This window comes from Syngnathus acus, chromosome 8, assembly GCF_901709675.1.
Source record: "Syngnathus acus chromosome 8, fSynAcu1.2, whole genome shotgun sequence".
Taxonomy (NCBI): domain Eukaryota; kingdom Metazoa; phylum Chordata; class Actinopteri; order Syngnathiformes; family Syngnathidae; genus Syngnathus; species Syngnathus acus.
In genome coordinates this window covers 826,817-848,249 of record NC_051093.1, presented here as the reverse complement: position 1 = coordinate 848,249, position 21,433 = coordinate 826,817, and the positions used below count along the sequence as shown (strand labels likewise).

General features: G+C 48.9%; 1 protein-coding gene across 4 annotated transcripts in view; it reads left to right on the top strand.

Moving 5' to 3' along the window:
• Positions 1 to 7,638: 7,638 nt before the first annotated feature.
• coro7 (coronin 7) overlaps positions 7,639 to 21,433 on the top strand; it is a 36,547-nt gene continuing 22,752 nt past the window's right edge. For 3 of the 4 annotated variants that reach the window (XR_005098575.1, XR_005098576.1, XM_037257137.1), the window contains exons 1-9: positions 9,142 to 9,332; positions 10,399 to 10,498; positions 10,572 to 10,652; positions 10,956 to 11,026; positions 11,133 to 11,319; positions 11,930 to 12,006; positions 14,113 to 14,163; positions 15,195 to 15,278; positions 15,578 to 15,660. Coding sequence is in view for 2 of the 4 variants with exons in the window: in XM_037257137.1 (XP_037113032.1) it covers positions 9,273 to 9,332; positions 10,399 to 10,498; positions 10,572 to 10,652; positions 10,956 to 11,026; positions 11,133 to 11,319; positions 11,930 to 12,006; positions 14,113 to 14,163; positions 15,195 to 15,278; positions 15,578 to 15,660 (794 nt within the window). In the remaining 2 variants the exon portion in view is untranslated. Of the gene's footprint in view, positions 7,676 to 9,141; positions 9,333 to 10,398; positions 10,499 to 10,571; positions 10,653 to 10,818; positions 10,860 to 10,955; positions 11,027 to 11,132; positions 11,320 to 11,929; positions 12,007 to 14,112; positions 14,164 to 15,194; positions 15,279 to 15,577; positions 15,661 to 21,433 lie in introns of those variants that run through there. The other variant, XM_037257138.1, reaches the window with a different exon arrangement.

The following is a 21,433-nucleotide window of genomic DNA, read 5'->3' as shown; positions in this document are numbered from 1 at the left end:
TTTTTTCTTTGTACAGTCCTGGATCACTGCAAACACTGGCAGGTGGTCGCTTGAATCATTTATTATCAGTCCAGTTTTGACTTTCTTTTCAATTACATTTGTAAATATATTATCAATTATTGTGGCACTGTGAGATGTAATTCTAGTCGGACGGGTTATTGCAGGGTAGAGACTCATACTGTACATTAAGTTAATAAATTCTGTTACTGGAGTCAGCTGAAGTGGGTTCAATAGATCTATATTATAATCGCCACAGACGTACACCATTTTCGTATTGATTTTTCTTTCATACATTCCTGATAATAGTTCACTAAATGTCTCAATACATGAACCTGGACATCTGTATACACAGCTTACCAGAATGTTTTTAGATGATTCCATTTCTATTTCAACTGTAATACATTCCATGATATTATCTATTGCTTGAGACATACTTCTTACTATCTTACACTTATAGTTTTTATCTATGAATAGAGCAACTCCTCCACATCTTTTTACCTTCCTATTTAATGTATAACTCTCATACCCCTCTATGTCAATCTTTTCAGACTGATCTTCCTTTAACCAGGTTTCAGATATTGCAATTACAGTAAACGGATTATTCATATCTTTTAAACATTGTTTGATCTTAGAGATGTTTGCTTTCAAGCTCCTACTATTAAAATGTATAATTGATATTGCTCTATTTGTTGTTACATTCTTGTTAAATTGCTCTACAGTATAGTATTTGCTGTTCCTTTGAGTGTAGTTGATGAAGAAGTTATTCTCAGGATCAATATTGTTCTCTATGTCAAATCCCTTATGGTCAGTGAAGTCAAATGTTTTCAAATCAAGTTCTTCATTTTCAGTTATCAGTGCTTGTTTGTTAAACACACCAGTTGGAAAAGAAAGGCATTTGTCAGTACTGTTCATGGTGGGTTGATAATTTCACCAGGTTTTTACATTCCATGATCTAAAGGCACCACAACTTGAGGTTCAACAGAATGATGTACAGGTTACTAGTCTCCTTCGTACCTCTTAAGTTGCTCTATGGCACTGATGCAGAAACCATGAGAACTTTCTGCTGCCCCAACAGGTTTGATGAACACCTTACAACCAGCAGTCCAAGTGGACTGTATTTTACCGCTTTTCTTAAGAGCTCTTGCTTTCTTAGCTATTTCACCATTTTTCTTGGTGAGGTGTTCATTAATGTACACGTTCGTGCCTTTTAGTTTTCTACCTTGTTTGAGCAGATTTATCTTACTTTTCCTGTTTGTAAATCGGACAATTATAGATGGTATGACAGGCTTACCATTTAGACTCTTAGTTGGCAGAGTGTGGCATGCCTCAATATTGACAATGTCAATGGCGATGTCTTTACTCTGGAGGAAAGTTTTTACCTGCTCCTCTGTTGTCTCCTCATGTTCAGGATTATCCTCTGAAGCAAGGCCTTTCACAGCCTGCTGGTAGCTCCGTGGTTTGATCCTTAAACCACTGATGATGACATCGCTCATTCTTGAGTACTGCTCCAAATTGTCTAATCTAATTTCCAGGCTGACAATTTTCTTATTTTGTTCAATGTTTAATTGTTTGAGCTGCTTCACCTCTCCCATCAGCTCTGTTATAATGGCCTGTTGTTTCATTATGGTTTCCACATTTGAAGACATCACTTGCATTGATAACTTCAGCTCCTCCATATCCTTCTGAAGCACTTTCATGGCCATCCCGGCTATCAATCAATACCTGGTGGTAGCTCTCCTCCTGGGCTGGTGGTGTTAGCCTACTAGGCCTGGTGGTGGGTGTCCTCTTGGGGCTGATGGCGTTTGCCTACTGGGCCTGGTGGTAGCTGGCCTCCTGGTACCTGGTGTTGGCTAGGCTCCTGGAGGGATGATCGCTGGTCCGGCGCAGGTGGCTAGAGGTCCGGTGAAGGCCGCGGGTCCAGCGTTGCTGGCACGCAGTCCGCCGACGGCCGCAGGTCCGGCGTTGCTGGGACGAAGTCCGGCAACCGCCGCGGGTCTAGCGTTTCTGGCTCGAGGTCCGGAGACGGCCGCGAATCCGGCAACGCTGGAGTGGGACCCTAATGCGGCCGCGAGTCTGATGGCGCCGGGAGGAACCCCAGTGGCGGCCACGGGTCTGGAGTCGCTGGAGCGTAATCCGACGCCGGCCGCGGAGCAGATGGCGCTGGAAGGCTCCGACGTTTGGTGGCTCGGCGACTTCCCGACAGGGAAGAAGCCTCGGCGTGATCGCTCCTCGACGAGATCGCTCTTCAATCAAAGTTTTTGAACAATGAAAATAAACCGAAAAGAAAATCTTGTTGTAAGAACAATGGTTTGCTGTTGGGATCCCAAGCGAGGTTCCTGCAAAGTCTGATGCGCAACGGTTACTTCCGGGTTGTTTGACCTTCCTGACAAACAGGAGACAGCGTGTGAGGCTGGGGGGCATCACATCTGACACCCGGACCACCAATACTGGAGCCCCTCAGGGGTGCGTCCTCTCCCCACTGCTCTTCTCTCTCTACACCAATGATTTCTCCTCAGATGACTCTCCTGTGAAGCTCCTGAAGTATGCAGACGACACCACTCTCATCGGACTGATCCAGGACGGTGATGAGACTGCGTACAGACAGGAGGTGGAGCGGCTGGTCCACTGGTGCAACCAAAACCATCTGGAGCTGAACCCGCTCAAGACCGTGGAGATGACAGTGGATTTCAGGCGAGACCCTTCACCACTTTTGCCCCTCACTATCCGCAGTAATACTATTCTCTCCACAGACACCTTCAAGTTCCTGGGAACCACAATCTCTCGGGACCTGAAATGAACCGGCCACATAGACTCTGTCCGGAAGAAGGCCCAGCAGAGGCTGTACTTCCTGAGACAGCTCAAGAAGTTCAACCTGCCGCGAGAGCTTTTGAAGACCTTCTACACTGCCATCATCCAGTCTGTCCTCTGCACCTCCATCACTGTCTGGTTTGGATCAGCCTCCAAACAAGACAAGCACAGACTGCAACGGACAATCAGGACTGCAGAAAAGATCATTGGAATCAACCTCCCATCTATCCAAGACTTGTACCTGTCCAGGACCAGGAAATGTGCAAGGAACATCTCTACAGACCCTTCTCACCCAGGTTGCAGTCTGTTTGAACTACTCCCCTCCGGACGGCGTTATAGAGCTCGGTACGCCAAAACCAGCAGACACCGAGACAGCTTCTTCCCCCAGGCTGTTGCTCTGATGAACTCACACCACTCATAGAGTCTCAGAGGCATTACTGTGCAATAACATCCTGCTCTTCACACCTTTTGAATTTGTCTACACTGTTTTTGCCATTATTCACATGTCCTGAGTGTTGTTAGTCACCTATATGTTGAACAGAGGGTGTGTTTTACCGAAGTCAAATTCCTTGTTTGGCACGCTCAAACATGGCGAATAAAAACTCTTGAATCTTGAATCTTGAATCTTGAATGAGGTAATCCTTTGTCATATTAGCTGTTAGCCATGATGTTAGCCATGATGTTAGCCATGCTATGTTATGTTAGCAAGAACATGACGAATGTGTTTTAAGTGCATGAGCAGATTTAAGTTATTTTGTGTGTAACGTTTATTGTTCTCTGTGAGAACGTTTTATGTTAATAGTCTTTATGTCTTTTAGTTCTCACGGCATGTGTGTGGAGAAGGAGTTGAATAAATGCCCGTTTTGAAGAACTGCTTGTACGCCTGATTGACAAGAGGGAGCTACATTGATGTTTTAATTTGGTATTTGTTGGCTTGTAGTTGATGGTGTTAGTATACAGAATGTGTTTGTGTTTGAATAAAAGGTTGAAAAAAAAAACCGTTATGCCGACATTTGTTGTTTTGGGGGGCCCCAACTCATATAACAACCTAAAACACATATACACTACCGTTCAAAAGTTTGGGGTCACAAAATTGTTTAGGTGACCCCAAACTTACGGTAGTGTATATATTTATTTAGATAATTATTTATAGATTATATATATAATCTTCTGTGTAAAAAATCTTATAATATATATGTATACTTATATTCATAGATTATATATAATCTTATACAAATATAAGATATCATTTATAATATTTAATTCATAATATTTTATTATAATAATATTTACACTACCGTTCAAAAGTTTGGGTCACCCAAACAATTTTGTGACCCCAAACTTTTGAACGGTAGTGTACATATTGTCATATAAAGCAGTTAACCAAATGTCTGATTTTTGTTTTGATTGGCGTATATAAAAACAAGGAATAAAACACCTGACAAGTTATAACATCAATGTTTATTAAAATAATAATAATAATAATAATAATAATAATACCCCTCCGTGAGTCGTCACCTTATCGTGGTGGAGGGGTTTGCGTGCCCCTATGATCCTAGGAGCCATGTTGTCTGGGGCTTCATGCCCCTGGTAGGGTCACCCATGGCAAACGGGTCCTAGGTGAGGGGCCAGACAAAGCACGGCTCAAAAAGCCCCTTATGATGAAGAAGATATATGGAGACAGATTTCCCTCGCCCGGACGCGGGTCACCGGGGCCCCCCTCTGGAGCCAGGCCTGGAGGCGGGGCTCGAAGGCGAGCGTCTGGTGGCCGGGCCTTCGCCCATGGGGCCCGGCCGGGCACAGCCCGAAAAGGAAATGTGGGTCCCCCTTCCCATGGGCTCACCACCTGTGGGAGGGGCCAAAGGGGTCGGGTGCAGTGCAAGCTGGGCGGCGGCCAAAGGCAGGGACCTTGGCGGTCTGATCCCCGGCTGCAGAAGCTGGCTCTTGGGACATGGAATGTCACCTCTCTGGCTGGAAAGGAGCCCGAGCTGGTGTGCGAGGCAGAAAAGTTTCGACTAGATATAGTCGGACTTGCCTCCACGCACAGTTTGGGTTCCGGTACAAGCCCTCTCGAGAGGGGCTGGACTCTCTTCCACTCTGGAGTTGCCCACGGTGAGAGGCGTCGAGCAGGTGTGGGTATACTTATTGCCCCCCGGCTGGGCGCCTGCACATTGGGGTTCACCCCGGTGAACGAGAGGGTAGCCTCCCTCCGCCTTCGGGTGGGGGGGACGGGTCCTGACTGTTGTTTGTGTCTATGCACCAAACGGCAGCTCAGAGTACCCACCCTTCTTGGAGTCCCTGGAGGAAGTGCTGGAGAGCGCTCCTTCTGGGGACTCCATCGTTCTACTGGGTGACTTCAATGCTCACGTGGGCAATGACAGTGAGACCTGGAAGGGCGTGATTGGGAGGAACGGCCCCCCCGATCTGAACCCGTGCGGTGTTCTATTGTTGGACTTCTGTGCTCGACACGGATTTTCTATAATGAACACCATGTTCAAACATAAGGGTGTCCATGTGTGCACTTGGCACCAGGACACCCTAGGCCGCAGTTCGATGATCGACTTTGTAGTCGTGTCATCGGATTTGCGGCCGCATGTTTTGGACACTCGGGCGAAGAGAGGGGCGGAGCTGTCAACTGATCACCACCTGGTGGTGGGTTGGCTCCGATGGTGGGGGAAGATGCCGGTCTGACCTGGCAGACCCAAACGCTCTGTGAGGGTCTGCTGGGAACGTCTGGCGGAATCCCCTGTCAGGAAGAGCTTCAACTCCCACCTCCGGCAGAGCTTTTCCCACGTCCCGGGGGAGGCGGGGGACATTGAGTCCAAGTGGACCTTGTTCCGCGCCTCCATTGTTGAGGCGGCCGACCGGAGCTGTGGCCGTAAGGTCATTGGTGCCTGTCGTGGCGGCAATCCCCAAACCCGCTGGTGGAAACCGGCGGTAAGGGATGCCGTCAAGCTGAAGAAGGAGTCCTATCGGGCCGTTTTGGCCTGCGGGACTTCGGAGGCAGCTGACAGGTACCGGATGGCCAAGCGGAACGCGGCTTCGGCGGTTGCTGAGGCAAAAACCCGGGCGTGGGAGGAGTTTGGCGAGGCCATGGAGAATGACTTCCGGACGGCTTCGAGGAAATTCTGGTCCACCATCCGGCGTCTCAGGAGGGGGAGGCAGTGCAACGTCAACACTGTTTACAGTGGAGATGGCGTGCTGCTGACCTCGACTCGGGACGTCGTGTGTCGGTGGGGAGAATACTTCGAAGACCTCCTCAATTCCACCTACACGCCTTCCATTGTGGAAGCAGGGCCTGGGGACTCTGAGGCGGACTCTCCAATCTCTGGGGTCGAAGTCACTGAGGTAGTTAAAAAACTCCTCGGTGGCAAGGCCCCGGGGGTGGATGAGATCCGCCCGGATTTCTTAAGGGCTCTGGATGTTGTGGGGCTGTCATGGCTGACACGTCTCTACAACATCGCGTGGACATCGGGGACAGTGCCTCTGGATTGGCAGACTGGGGTGGTGGTTCCCCTCTTTAAGAAGGGGGACCGGAGGGTGTGTTCCAATTACAGGGGAATTACACTCCTCAGCCTCCCTGGTAAGGTCTATTCAGGGGTGCTGGAGAGGAGGGTCCGTCGGGAGGTCGAACCTCGGATTCAGGAGGAACAGTGTGGCTTTCGTCCTGGCCGTGGAACAGTGGACCAGCTCTTCACCCTCAGCAGGATCCTCGAGGGTGCATGGGAGTTCGCCCAACCAGTCCACATGTGTTTTGTGGACTTGGAGAAGGCGTTCGACCGTGTCCCTCGGGAGGTTCTGTGGGGGGTGCTTCGGGAGTACGGGGTACCGAGCCAACTGATAAGGGCGGTTCGGTCCCTGTATCACCGATGCCAGAGTTTGGTCCGCATTTCCGGCAGTAAGTCGGATTCGTTCCCAGTGAGGGTTGGGCTCCGCCAAGGCTGCCATTTGTCACCGATTCTGTTCATAATTTTTATGGACAGAATTTCTAGGCGCAGCAGAGGCGTTGAGGGTGTCCGGTTTGGGGACCTCAGCATCACGTCTCTGCTTTTTGCAGACGACGTGGTGCTGTTGGCTTCTTCAGGCCGTGATCTCCAGCTCTCACTGGAGCGGTTCGAAGCCGAGTGTGAAGCCGTCGGGATGAGGGTCAGCACCTCCAAATCCGAGTCCATGGTCCTCGATCGGAAAAGGGTGGAATGCCCTCTCCGGGTCGGGGATGAGATCCTGCCCCAAGTGGAGGAGTTCAAGTATCTTGGGGTCTTGTTCACGAGTGACGGGAGGATGGAGCGCGAGATCGACAGGCGGATCGGTGCAGCGTCGGCAGTAATGCGGACTCTGTACCGGTCCGTCGTGGTAAAGAGAGAGCTGAGCCAAAAGGCAAAGCTCTCAATTTACCGGTCGATTTACGCTCCTACCCTCACCTATGGGAACGAGCTATGGGTCGTGACCGAAAGAACGAGATCCCGGATACAAGCGGCCGAAATGAGTTTTCTCCGCAGGATGTCCGAGCTCTCCCTTAGAGATAGGGTGAGAAGTTCGGTCATCCGGGAGAGACTCGGAGTAGAGTCGCTGCTCCTCCACGTTGAGAGGAGCCAGATGAGGTGGCTCGGGCATCTCATCAGGATGCCTCCTGGACGCCTCCCTGGGGAGGTGTTCCGGGCATGTCCCACCGGTAGGAGACCCCGGGGACGACCCAGGACGCGCTGGAGAGACTATGTCTTTCAGCTGGCCTGGGAACGCCTTGGGATCCCCCGGGATGAGCTAGATGAAGTGGCTGGGGAGAGGGAAGTCTGGGAGTCCCTCCTGAAGCTGCTACCCCCGCGACCCGACCCCGGATAAGCGGAAGAAGATGGATGGATGGATGGATGGATGGATGGATGGATGGATAATAATAATAATAATAATAATAATAATAATAATAATAATAATAATAATAATAATAAAGGCGGCTCGGTGGCGCACTGGGTAGCACGTCCGCCTCACAGTTAGGAGGGTGCGGGTTCGATTCCACCTCCGGCCCTCCCTGTGTGGAGTTTGCATGTTCTCCCCGGGCCCGCGTGGGTTTTCTCCGGGCACTCCGGTTTCCTCCCACAACCCAAAAACATGCTTGGTAGGCTGATTGAGCACTCCAAATTGCCCCTAGGTGTGAGTGCGAGTGCGTATGGTTGTTTGTCTCTGTGTGCCCTGCGATTGGCTGGCAACTGGTTCAGGGTGTCCCCCGCCTACTGCCCGATGACGGCTGGGATAGGCTCCAGCACGCCCGCGACCCCCGTGGGGACTAAGCGGTACAGAAAATGGATGGATGGATAATAATAATAAAAGTACATCTCAAACCAGCAATCTAATGTGAAACTGCAGTCGATATATTGGATAACAATATTTAGGCATATATATGCATACAAGGTTATTTAAAACCTACTATAAGTAATCGTAAATCTACATTCTGGCTTACATAGTTCACGCTAGGAGACGCAACACGTTCACTGACTGATCCGTTGATGCACGGAAAGGCAGTTCACCCAATGACTCGTTCGCGAACGGGAAAGTCAGGATTCGTTCGCTCACTGATCCGTTCTATAGGTTTTAAATAACGTGTATGCATATATATGCCTAAATATTATCCAATATATCAACTGCAGTTTCACATTAGATTGCTGGTTTGAGATGTACTTTTATTATTATTATTATTGTTATTGTTATTATTATTATTATTGTTGGATTTTGTCCACAATTTAGGGAGTGCGCTATCTGCGCCTCACGGCAAAAGCTATTGCCAATCACCTGTTATCCAATTTACTCACTGCGTGCTCGTTTGATTTCTTCAGATTTAGGAAAATGCTAAGACACTGAAGCAGAAATTAGACTTACACAGGTTGGTTGAGTTCAATCACAATTCTTGTTAAGAAGCTCTGTTTTCAGGAAAGTACAATACAGCGCTGGGCCTTTCAAGAGCAGAAAGTCTCCATTCAGAAAAGGCAACGTTCAAGGTTCTTTGTTCCGCTTATATTCAGTTGCACATGCCGGTGTGGACGATTCGTTGAACGATTCGTTTGAACGAATCTTTTGAGTGAACTGATTGTAAAGATTCAGTTCACCTAAAAGAACTGGAATGCACATCACTAATTCACAACTCGTTCGTGAACGGGAAGTAACGTTATTTTCTTCTTCGTTTTGTTTTACGGCGAGGTGGCACCAGCTTCAATAGGCATTACCGACACCTACTGGTTGAAGTCATGAACTGAAAAAAGAACGAATCACTTTAGGAAGTGATTCGTTCATTCCCGTTCACTGAAAGGATTCGTTCCTTTGAACGAATCGTTCACACACGAGCCAACACTAGTATCAGGAACACTCTGCCGTTTGCAACCTGCTGGTCGCCCTCTGTCGCACTCTCTCAGCCAACGCGAGCGACAGCGAAGACACCCGGAAGGCGCTGACACCTCAAGCGGCGAGAGCAGGCTACCATGAACCGCTTTAAGACTTCCAAATTCAAAAACACCACTCCAAAAATCGCCAAGAAGGATGTGAGTGAGTTAGTTGGTCGACGAGCTTGTGGTGTCTGCTCCTTTTGTAGCATTAGCATCACGGCGGGTTACTCCTAAACTCGCGCTGTGTTGTGGGAGTGGGGCAAAACGCCTGCTTGCTTGTCGTGTTGAACTTCCTGCATTTCGAAATGTATAATTCACATCTACTGACGACTGATATTTTTTTGTGTGTGGACGCAAAGCAAGCTCCATTGCTTTCATATCTATAAAGCATATCTATCATGACTGGACTGCATTTGCATGCCTTTTAAAACCGATTCATGTCAGATGGCAACGCCTGCAGCTTCCCTCGGTGTATTATGTAATAGTGGCTGTAAAATCTCAGCAATGTTCACGCGTGCATTCCTTCAATCTCGTCATGCCATTTAAAAGACAGCAGGTGGCGCTGTGATGCTACTTTTATCGCGTAAACGCAACGTGACTAATTCACAACAATTCAAATCAACAGAAGTCAATTTTTGTTTTAAAAGGAACCCAGGCACTACACGATGGGCGAGTTTATGTAATTCTACTCTTTAAAGGAAGCTAACCGGGTCTTGTGTAGAAATAATGGAGGGTTCTACGCAAGAATGCATGCAAAAAAAGCTGTATATCATCATTATACAATTAACTACGATATAAGTCAAAGTTGTTAAATGCTGTCTGCTGCGCAACATAGAGTGCACTTGCACCACTTCCTCCGCACTTTGTTCCCCACAGGAACTTGAGTGTCAGCTCCATGCTTCCTGTTTCTTGATGACTTTGCTTGTAGAGCCCAGAGCGGGTTTGTTGTGCCATCAGGTGCAAGAAACTATTCTTGAATGCAGTGACAGGGTGTGCATGTTACCTGCGCCCTCAGTGGACCTTAATCACCAACTCCACCTTTCAAACCCACCACTGTCAAGTTGCAATTTTAATGTGCAGTGCTGTACAAAAAGGCAATCATGCAGAGGTCTGTGCCTCTCAAAGTGTTTAGGCCAGCAGGGAAGGCGACGACGACAACAAGCTCCTGCGCACATAGATTGACTTTCAGTCAGATGTGACCTGTGGCCTCTTGAAATTCCAGGGATGGATCAACGGCGTACGTGGTGGCGGACCCTTCCCCTGCCAGGGAAAGCGCATCAGGGCGAGTGCCGAGCTGGTGGCCTTCAACACGGACCAGGCCGGTAGGAATTGTTTTTGTGCCAAGGAAGCGACTCAACTGGCGTCCGTTTGAACATCGTGATGATGCGTTTTCAGGAGGCGGTGTGCTGGGCCTGACGTCTGCCAAGCCTGCTGCGGACGGACAATGGCGCGTCACCCACATCTCCTGTCATTCGGGTACTTTTCGTCAAAGCCACGGAACATTGAACGGAAACGCAAAACATTGCTCTGCAGTTTACAACAAGCGCTTGTGTATGTGAATGGGCAATATGGTCGCATGACGGCCAAAACACTTGACAGAGACAATCCCAGTCATCCTAACAAAAGCTAAAATATATGGAACGGCAGCCATAACGGAGAGCGCAGCCAGGGTGTTGCGACGAGGCAAGCGGCTTCTGGAAGCAAAGTCCAGTCGCGTGAGCCAATCATCTGTCCACTTTCAAAAAAGTCCAGCTTCATCCTTTGTACTCTTGCCGTCAGATCTGGTGACCGACTTGGACTTTTCTCCATTTGACGAGCGTCTTCTGGCAACGTGCTCCGCGGATGAAACGGTGAGCACTTCCTTTCCAGACCTCAACTTGTCTTCCGTGTCCCTCCAACAGCAAACCCAAAACAAATATGTGCATTATCCAAGCCGGTTTCTGTCTGCGTGCGCAGGTGAAACTGTGGCGTTTGTGCGATCCGGAGCTGCAGCAGCCTCCGGAACCCGAGCTGACTCTGGGTACCGGGCAAGGACGGCCCGACCTGCTGCTTTTCCACCCAACCTCTTCCAGGCTGCTGGCTGTCGGCGCCGCCAAGCGCCTGCTCCTTTGGGACACGGACCGCCGGCAAGCGCCACTCGCAGGTAATCACGCTTTGCACGCTGCGCTGCCCTCCACGTTTGGGACAAAAGTTTGGGACACGCTGACTGAACCATTTGCCATTTGGTGAACAAAAGTAACTTGAGGACGTGTGACCCAATACTTGTGTCTGGTCTGGGTGACGTGTGGATCCCGTGTGTTTGTCTTGCACGCTGTATTGCGCCACTGATCAGCAGCTCATGCTAATCTGCTCTACGCGTGACCAAACAAAAGGCAATGCGCGTATGAGGGGCCGGAACAGGTAGCCCAGATGGGACATGCGAATTCCACAAAAATCCCAAGCGCTCACTTTTTCAGAAATAGGCGGATGAACGATTGGCTCTGTGGCTTGATTTCACATGGGTCAAGTGGGCAGGCAAATACTTGGATGCCAGTCCTTCCAAAGTGAGTTTTCCATCACAAGTTTGAGTATTGACCATGTGGTTCATCGCTCGACATGGCCGAAGCCAGACAAGCCGCGCTCACCCCTGAACAGACGTGCTCCCTCCCGTTCATGAGGTGTTCATTTTGCGCCTGTGCCTCATTTTCTTTTCCCGGTCTTAACGCGACCATCCCTGTCTGCCTAATGTTGACCTTGCTGTGTGGTGTCTTCAGTTTTGGAGGAGCATGCTGAGCAACTGCAGAGTCTGAGCTGGAAAATGGACGGGTCCCTGCTGGCTTCCACATGCAAGGTGAGCGCAAGCTGCTGTCAGACTTTTGACCTTGTCGCTGCCACCTCACACATAGGTACAAGACAACACTCCCCAAAGGTCAGCAGGGAATAAATGCGTCAATTTGACCCAGGCTGTTTTTATTCATCCGATCAAAAAAAATAAATAAACATACCCTATTTCTTGGTATTTGTCTTATTGCCATGAAGGATTTTCAAAGTCACTCTGAAATCGTTGGTTAGATCACCAACTGATTCCCGAGCGTGGCACCGCTGCTGCTCACTGCTCCCCTCTCCCCCAGGGGATGGATTAAAATCACACGGGGATGGGTTAAATGCAGAGGGCAAATTTCACCACACCCAGGTGTGTGTGTGACGATCATTGGGACTTTAATCTTTAATCTTTAAATAAAAACACTCCAGATCTATAGATCAGGTAATTCAGATCTTAGAAGCGGCTTGTGATCAACCATACTTGCATTTTGGACCACTAGATAAAGCCATTGAGCCACATGGGTTGAAGCCATCCGTCCATCCATTTTCTATATGGCTTGTCCATGGCCACAGGGGTCGCAGGCGTGCTGGAGCCTATCCCAGCAGTCATTAGGCAGTAGGCGGGGGACACCCTGAACCGGTTGCCAGCCAATCGCAGGGCACATAGAGACGAACAACCATTCGCACTTGCACGCGCACCTAGGGGCAATTTGTAGTGCTCAATCGGCCTTCCAGGCATGTTTTTGGGATGTGGGAGGAAACCGGAGGGCCCGGAGAAAACCCAAGCGGGTACGGGGAGAACATGCAAACTCCACAAAGGGAGGGTCAGCGGTGGAATCTAACTGTGAGGCGGACGTGATAACCAGTACGCCACCGAGCCACTCTGGGTTGAAGCCATCATGGCAAAACCAAGGCCAGCGAGCAATGAACAGCAACTTTGCCGAATATGGAGGTTTCCTTTTCCTCCTCAGGGGAAGAAAGGCTTTTGGCAACTTGTTTGTGACATTTCCTCGCTATGGCCTCGGCTACGATCGCCGGCGTGCCCCATCTATTGCTGTCTGTGTCATCCCTTTCTAATACGCAAATGCCGCAAGACAAATAGGGGCCTCTTGGGAAAGGTGAATTCTGCCAACTTCTGTGCTGCCTTCCCTCAAATAGTGTCCGCTGTGCCCCAATCATCTTTGTTACATAGTGTCCATCAATGGAAGCCTGCTTTTCCCCCTTCTGAGGGGGCTGTGCTTTTCTTATATTCCGAAAGGGCGTGCTCCAGTCAGCCTCTGCTTTCCGTTAAATACACTAATGGCGCCTTTGAAATGGGGACACCCCACCCCCTTTGTTTGTTTTTGCTGCGACGGATTGCAAATCACGATCAAAGCGTTTAGCCCGACGGGGCTAAACATCCTTGTTGACGCGTCCCGCCTGCTTGCCGTCCGCCTCCGCCCTGAAGAACTCGCCGGGGTAAAATGAGCTGAGTTCGGAGCTCCAGGTTCCCCTCTGTCGTTGATCCCAAACGACTCCATTGGGGTGCGCCGACCTGGCTTATCAAAGCAAATAGGGCCTGTACGTGTGTGGGCCCGATCCCTCGACCGTGGTTTGCATGCATGCAAATGTTTGAATTGCACAAATGTCAAATGCTCCTCCACCCCTGCCGTGCCCCAACGTATCTCTGCGCGCATGGGCCACTCCACTATGTAAATGCCCAACATCATCGGGCGGCAGGAAAATGAGGAGGCAGCAATTACCTTTTTATTGTGTGCGATTTCGCCGTGTTGAGTCCATAAACTCCCCCTGCTGAGGAACAATGCTCATCGTAAAACCAGGCAGGGGGGTTGCTTTCGATTAGCTCACAGCCAAGGGCCATCCATCCTATCTGTGTGTGGTCTTGCTAAACACACACTTGCATGGCTGAGCCTCTCTTTAGGGATTGTCCATCCGTGCACAGCAAACATCTTCTCTAGGACTACCCTCTCAAAGAACAACTCAAATTGAGAAAAGTACAATAAAAAGGCTGCATCTCAACAGTCTCGTCTTGCTGACCGCCTGATCGCATTGGGGTCCATTTCCTTCCGATGGAGTGATGCGCAACGTGTCTGTTGCTTGTTCTACAAGCTGATCATGATTATCAATCCTCTAGGACAAGATACTACGAGTGTTTGACCCAAGAGCCCAGCTGAAAGCAGTTCAGGTGAGCATCTCTTCTCCGATTGTGATTGGCGACAAGAAGCTCCATTTGAAATCCGGCTCTCCTCATCCGCCCCCCCCCCCAACACACACACACACATGATTTCTCAGCTTGCATTTGTTCACCTTTGCTGTGCATTTTTGCAAAGCATGCCACTCCAACATTACCAATCAACTCAACCTTTATTCAAATGGCACTTAGCCTGCAAAAAAAATACATCCAAATGAAACAAAAACTGGCCTCGCCATTGGCCCCAGACCGGCTCCCAGCCAGTCTAGGCGAGAAAAGGAAAAGTCAAAGTGATGCCATTCTTCATCTTGCTCGCTCTCTAAATAGGCATGCGAGCGAGCCCCTGAGTCAGCAATCACCGCCTGCCTCTCCTCTAGCCACATGGCCTCTGCCCAAATCAAGTTGAGTCGGGGCTGCGGTCTGCCACTTCTACTTAGTCAGGAGGCAGCTTCTTCGGGAGCTGCGTCTGAAAGCAGTTGGGGCGCGTTGGCTCCCTGCGAGTGCCGCGTTGGAGGACGAGATGGTGATATTACGAAGTCTCCTTTGCTCTGGCGCACAGAGTGGGACGCCTTTGATTGTTGCCACATGCGCATGCTGACACCTGATATTTATCCTGGCGGGTGAAGCAACATTCCCTGCAAGTAACACCGTTCTGCCTGGTGGAGGAGCCAAAGCAGGCGGTGAACACAAACGGATGCAGCAGCCATCGCTTGCGCCCTTGTTGGCCGAGTCCAGGCCCTTGTTGGGCCTTGTTGGTCGAGGCCCTTGTTTCCAACCATGGAGATTTGGTTGGACAGAGCGCTGACTAACTTCAAGTTCAAGCAGCAATAGTGTCCCTCTCCTCATACATTTGTGTTTGAGCCCCAAATAACTATCAGCGTCACGGGCCGCTCGGGTCGGCGACAAACAAACAAGCTCCCCTTTCGCGGGGCCATTTGCGTCCTGTCCACTGACAGACGTGGCCTTCTCTGCTCCCCGCACACCCACCGTGAAAAATTTTCAAGAGGCACACTCTGTCTCCACAGAGCGCCGCCTGCCTTCAGAGCCACAAAGATTCTCGCATGTTGTGGGCCCAGGATGACTTTCTGCTGACTACGGGCTTTGATAAGGTAACAAGGGGGTTTGTGCTCCTTTTCCGTTGCTCATTGTTCGTGTGGCTCCAATTTTAAATTGTGATACAAATTGAATCGAGATGTGGAGAAGGAGAAGCGGTGGGCCAAAATGCAGATGTCACGTGTACTGCAGTACATTTTTGAAGTCTGGGCTGTCTGTTTTAAAGTCTGTTTTAAAAATCAAACGTGACTCTTAAGCACCAAAGTTTCCTTAGCCCCGGATGAAGAGAAAGTCTTCCACGCTGTGCTTGTTCCGATTGTGGAGGCGTTCATGTCGAGTCGTGTTCTGTTTTTAGATGCGCAACCGAGAGGTGAGGCTTTGGGACGGCAGGAACTTGACTTCTTCTGTGAGGTCTCAGACCTTCGGTGCTTCTGGCGGGTGAGTGTTGTGCAAGCCGTGGTGGTCCGTCCTAATGGCTCATAAATGTCTCGGCCAGACATGGCACCCACCCTCGTAGAGGTTCCCGTCACCCTCTGAGCTTTACCTCATCAACGCGGACCGCCCATTGCTGTCGCAGCATCCCCCCGCATTCGTGCCGTGCCGTTCACTCTGCGAATGCGTCCTCGTATCAACAACCGCCGTGACGGGGTGAATGTGTTGGGGGATTCGGTCTGCAGAGGACTTGTGGGAAGCGCAGCGTTCTGTTGATAGTGCCATCCGTCACGTGCTTTTTAAGAATATGAGAAAGACAAAAAAAACAGAAAGAAAACCCCAAAAAACATTGCGGCCGACTTTTAAGGCTGGCTTAATGCAGATTTAATGCCCATGTGTCATTGTCTCATCTCATAGTCGATTTGAAGGGACATGTATCCAATGTAACCGCACATGAGTACATGCCCAAATTGCAAGCTCAAAGTCAAACGAGCACAGTGGAGCAGTTCTTCCCTGTCATATTTAGGACATAAAGAGAGACGTGTGCTCCCCCCACCTCCCCTTTTGCCTGTTCGTAATTGAAAGGGTGGCGGTAAAGATGGAGTGGCATTGAAACGGCAGGCTGGACTCTGTCAAGTTAGGGTTTGGCCGTGCGCAGTTTTCAGTAGGACTGCTTTCATGGGATTGCCACAAAGTTGGGGGCCCCGCCCCAATGGGCTCCCTCCAGACAGGAGAATCGGGCTGTGGGTTCGGCCTCATTTTCGTAATGATGGAGTAATCTTACTTGGGAGGTGCTTGGAGTTGAAATCAAGACTGTGGCAGGGATACATTGCCTTTTTTTTTCACACAAACTGTGCTTGTGAACGCAGCTGATGGCCACACACTGCGTGCGCGATCTGGAACACTGGGTGTTTGTCGGAGTCATCAATCCAGCCTCCAAAAAAAGATCGATGTTAGGAGAGGAGAGGAGAGAAGAGACTTGTCCCTTTCTTCCATCAGAACCCATGCACGTGCTGGCAAAATCAGTCCCAGATGACGGCTCTCCTGCGGCGATTAGCGGCAGCTGTTAAGCAAAGCGCACAAAAACTCCAACGTGGCCATCTTTGCCTTTCTGTTGTCACCCATCAACGGCTGGGAGGGCAGCAATTGCCGTCCTCGGGTTGGGTGAATGTCATCATCCCCCTGCGCCAACTTCCAGATGTGACCACCGTGCACACTCCTAAACTGCGTATTCTGGCAGATCAAACACCAACGGCCGTAATCTGTTCCTCGTTTAAGGTTTCGCTTTGCGATTGGGTGGCAACAGTAAAGGAAGGCGCTTGTCCTCACAGGAGAATCCCACTCGGTTCCACCATACTTTGTATTATTTTGAGCATATGTCTGCAATTTAGTTGGACAAGCTTCTGGGGGCTGCCATTTTAGATCTAAAAGTCCAGCCAGACTTTCATGTCGAAGTTTACATGACGTGCATTTGTTCTTAAGACACTTGAAGTCGTCTTTTTTTGGACTTGCCTCTGTCTCTTGTCTTTCTGCAACAGTTTTGCTGAGTTCTGGAATTGTATTTGATGGAAGTATGCAGAGTGTTTGGCACGGGATGTTGAATAGAATTCACAGAGCTTTCATCCCACGGGTATGCGCTCAGGGATTAGAAAGACTTTTTGGTGTGAATTTGCCACGGAAGAAAAGATAGGGGGCGTGGCAAATCTCTTTCTTCAGCTGTCCCTTCCGACCTCCTCCGTGGCAGTCGTCGTTTTGCAGACTGTACGGCCCAAGTTCCCCACCCCCCAATATTCCATAAGGGAAAATGGATTTTGTTTTGCCATTTCTCAAATCCAATGTGCTAGCATCTGGGATGTGTTCCATGTACAGAAGCCGCCGTCTCCTCCTCAGTGTCAGGGGCCATCGTGTTTCCATTTTGGCATGTTTGGCTTTTCCTTTGAGGCCAATGTCTCAGTGGCCCATGGTTGTGACAAAGACGCGAGGAAGGCCGGCCGGCAGGGGACGCGCGCCCTTGCAGTGTGCATGAAAGCATATGGATGCCGTGCCTCGACACGGGGGAGGAGTCCTAGTCCAGAAGGGCACAATGGGCAATAAGAACTATTCCGGCTCGTGTTTGCTTGTCACGCCGGTGCCTACAATCTCATCTCAGGGTTGACACTCATACGCATGTTTACATTGTTGCGACCTTCCACAAAATGGAACAACTTGAAATCATCAAGTCTCCCAAACCAATTCACTCTAGAGCAGACATGGGCAAACTACGGCCCGCGGGCCACATCCGGCCCACGGGGCCGTTTAATCCGGCCCGCCAAACCTGAATAAATTGTATTAATTTTTTTTGGGGTCATTTTCTAGGGGTGTAACGATTCATCGATACACATCGATTAATCGATATAATGCTCTACGATTTGTTGGCATCGATGCTAAACGTAAACATCGATCTATATCACCCGTTTTTGACCTTGAACATTAGACGCGACTTTATTTTGAAATCCAGTTCATTGTTGCTTGCTTCCTCTTTCCGGGAGCAGTGCGCGGCGTGTTGTGTTGTGAGCAGAGCAGGCACGTGAAAGGGGAGCCGACAACTACGCGGCTCCTGGGCTGGTGCTATGGCTAGTGTCCAAGAAGACGAGGAAATTATAGGAATTTGATAATGTTCAGTGTTAAAATAAGCACTTTGTATACTACAATACTCTTGTAATTTCCTAAATAAAGAGTTTGCAGTACCTTGTTGATTTTGCGTATGAATTGTTATAAATCAGGATATTGTTCTATATCGATCGTAGAGCACTATATCGTGATGTATCGTGAATGAATCACAGCAGGCTTTAAGATATCGGCAAATATCGTATCGTGGTTCTTTCTATCGATATGATATCGTATCGTGACAAAACCCGCGATTTACACCCCTATTATTTTCCCTGCATCTACTATGTTTCCCCAGTAGATGGGGAAGCGCCCGCCCGCGCATTTAATCCCGGGAGCCGTGTCAGAAAGCTCGGTGCACACTCACAAGTGCGTGTGCGTACTCAGTAGTACGTAGTAATTTCATCTATCAGTGCCGAATTTCGAGTGTAGGCTGTGACGTCAATATTATCGTAATTCGCGCGCTGAGTTTCAGATACAGTTTTACGCTAATGCCACCCACAAACCTTCCCCTGGAATCCTTCCATTAAAATGAGTGGCCCGAAGAAAAGAAAGGTGGACACAGTGCCGAATGTTAAAAAAGAGTGGACAATTTGGCTCGACCTACGTGTGTGAGAAGACGTTCAGCCACATGAACGTCAACAAAGCCCGTCACAGATCTAGGTTAACGGACCGACACCTCGGCTCTATCCTAAGAATTACCACAACAAATTTTACTCCAGACTATGATGCACTAGCAAAAAAGGGAAACCAACAATACTATTGATTTCTTTTTTTACTTTATTTAGGTGTATTCTTTCACTGATTCTTCAAGATGATGTATTTGGTCAGAATGTTTGCCGTTGGATATGATTTCGCCTCATTAGATAAACCTATTTCATAAATCTGACCTGCAGGCGCTGAAGTGATGGAAAATGTTATTCATCATAACAGTGTCGTATTTAATAAGAATCACTGATAGTAGTTTTTTGGTGAAATATTTTTTTAATGCTGTTAATAAATGCATTTGTTTTCAAAACTTTTTTTTAATATCCATGCTTTAGTATCTACTAAAAGTAAAAACCTTTTATGCAATTTATATTACTTCACACAAACACTACATCCATCTGCTCCTGGTTCGGCCCCCCGGTCAAAATTTAGAACCCAATTCGGCCCGCAAGTCAAAAAGTTTGCCCACCCCTGCTCTAGACTGTGGAAGGTGGAAGAACAAAGATGATTTCAAGCAAGCGTGTTTCCCATTAGTGGATGCTTTCCGCCTGACTCCGCCGCCTGTGAGCAGATTGCCACTGCTTGACAAAGGATAGGAGCAATAAGTCGTTATGCTAGTAAACAGTCGCAGAGACTTTTGGGAGAGGGAGACTTCATATGGGTCCTTCTTACCCGTCTTGACTTTTTCGTCTTTGCTTTGCTCTGCCCCTGGCCAATGGATGTCACTTCCCATGTGACTGCCGTTTGTCCTCGAAACGAGTGGGTGCCAGGTACCGGTCCGTAGATCATTTGGTACCGGGCCGCACAATAAAGAATAATCAAGGCATGATTTTACACCTTGGTGACGTGTACATAGCATAACATTACTCATGTTATATTGGCGCGATATTATGAGGATGCTGCAGGTAAAGTTGCATAGGAATACGCAGTGGATTCACGTTTATTATTATACTATACTGTGGCGTTCGCATACATAATTCCTCCGTGGAACTAAGGGTCGGAGGGTGTTTTGGGACGGCAGTGTTTATGCGGTGACGCACTTCCGTTGTTGTTCTGCTATATGATTGGCTGAAAAGACAGTACGGTTATGTTTAGGATTGTGGTTGGTCTGTTATGCGAAATGGGATAGTTCACACACGGACGATTTTTGCAAAGAAAACTTCAATAAACAATGTGCAGCTGGTGATTATTTGATTTATTGATGCTATTTTTTGATTGATGCATTGTTTTTAGAAGTTTTCTTTGCAAAAATCGTGACATTATCAAACACCAGTCCATGAAATTATTGGCTGACAGTAATCCGGTCCGTGGTGCTATAAACGTCGTAGACGTTTCCCGGCCATTGTCGCACATCTGCTTTTCTGAATGTGTAAAGCTGCCGCGGCTGTGTCATTTTGGACATGGCAAAGGCCCGCTTGGGCAAGTTCTGTCTGTCACGCGAATGAATGGCATCTCGCTGTTTTGCCAGGAATTGAGTGCGAACGTGACTTCTGTTTGCGATGAGCATGTCGTAAAGTGAGTCATTGTTTTTTTTCCTGTGTATTTAAATGCAAGCAAGATAAGGGCTGAAGCCAGATTGCTGCTGCCTGTCCCATTTCCCTCATTGGTCAGGAATACGTTATAACAACAAAAGCTGCCCTGCACCTGCATGGGACCCCTCATGCTTCGATGTCCACCGCAAGTGCACTTGACCCTAAGCAGATTCAAATGCTCTTGGAACTGCAGACAGCGGGAGAGTTCAGCATCTTGCGGTGGCCAGGAAATAATTTGCCCATTGTGCAAAACAATTTAGCAGTGCAAGAAGAGAAGAAAAGGGTGAGGACCCTCGGGGTTGGGACTCCAGCTGAGGGGGCTCTGTCGATTGTTCTGCTCTAACGTCAACTCTACGTTATTTCAGTGAGGTCAATTAGTCAGCTGGCACTTGTGCAGATGTTTTGTGCAATGGGGCCCGAGCGCTTAGAGAAAAGCTGCAAGCCCTTGCTGTGTTTTGTCCGTAACCTCACTGGGAAATTGCAGCTCTGGTACAGTGCACCATGCAAAAGTAGATGGTCTTCACATAAGGGTTGTTGGCCTCATAGGTTTTATTTACGTATATCTATAGATATTGTGATCCTTTAAGCATCTTGCACGAGTCTCCTGCTCCGTTGGAACATGTGGATACGAGCTTTGCTTTCTTTGTTCCATCATTTGGTGTGCGGGAGTGCATTGGGGGCACAGGTGTGTCTTCTAATGCATCCCAATCGTGAGGTGGCGGGCCCGCATCGCTGCAGGCAATTCAGAATGGTCAGTCCCACTCACTTCACATCTTTCAGACTCGCAGGTAAAGACCAGCTTGCATTCCTGACCCAACCGTATATCATCTTTTGACAGTTGCCGTGACAAACATAATAGCCCAAGTGTGTCTTTGAAGATGCATGCAGGCGGG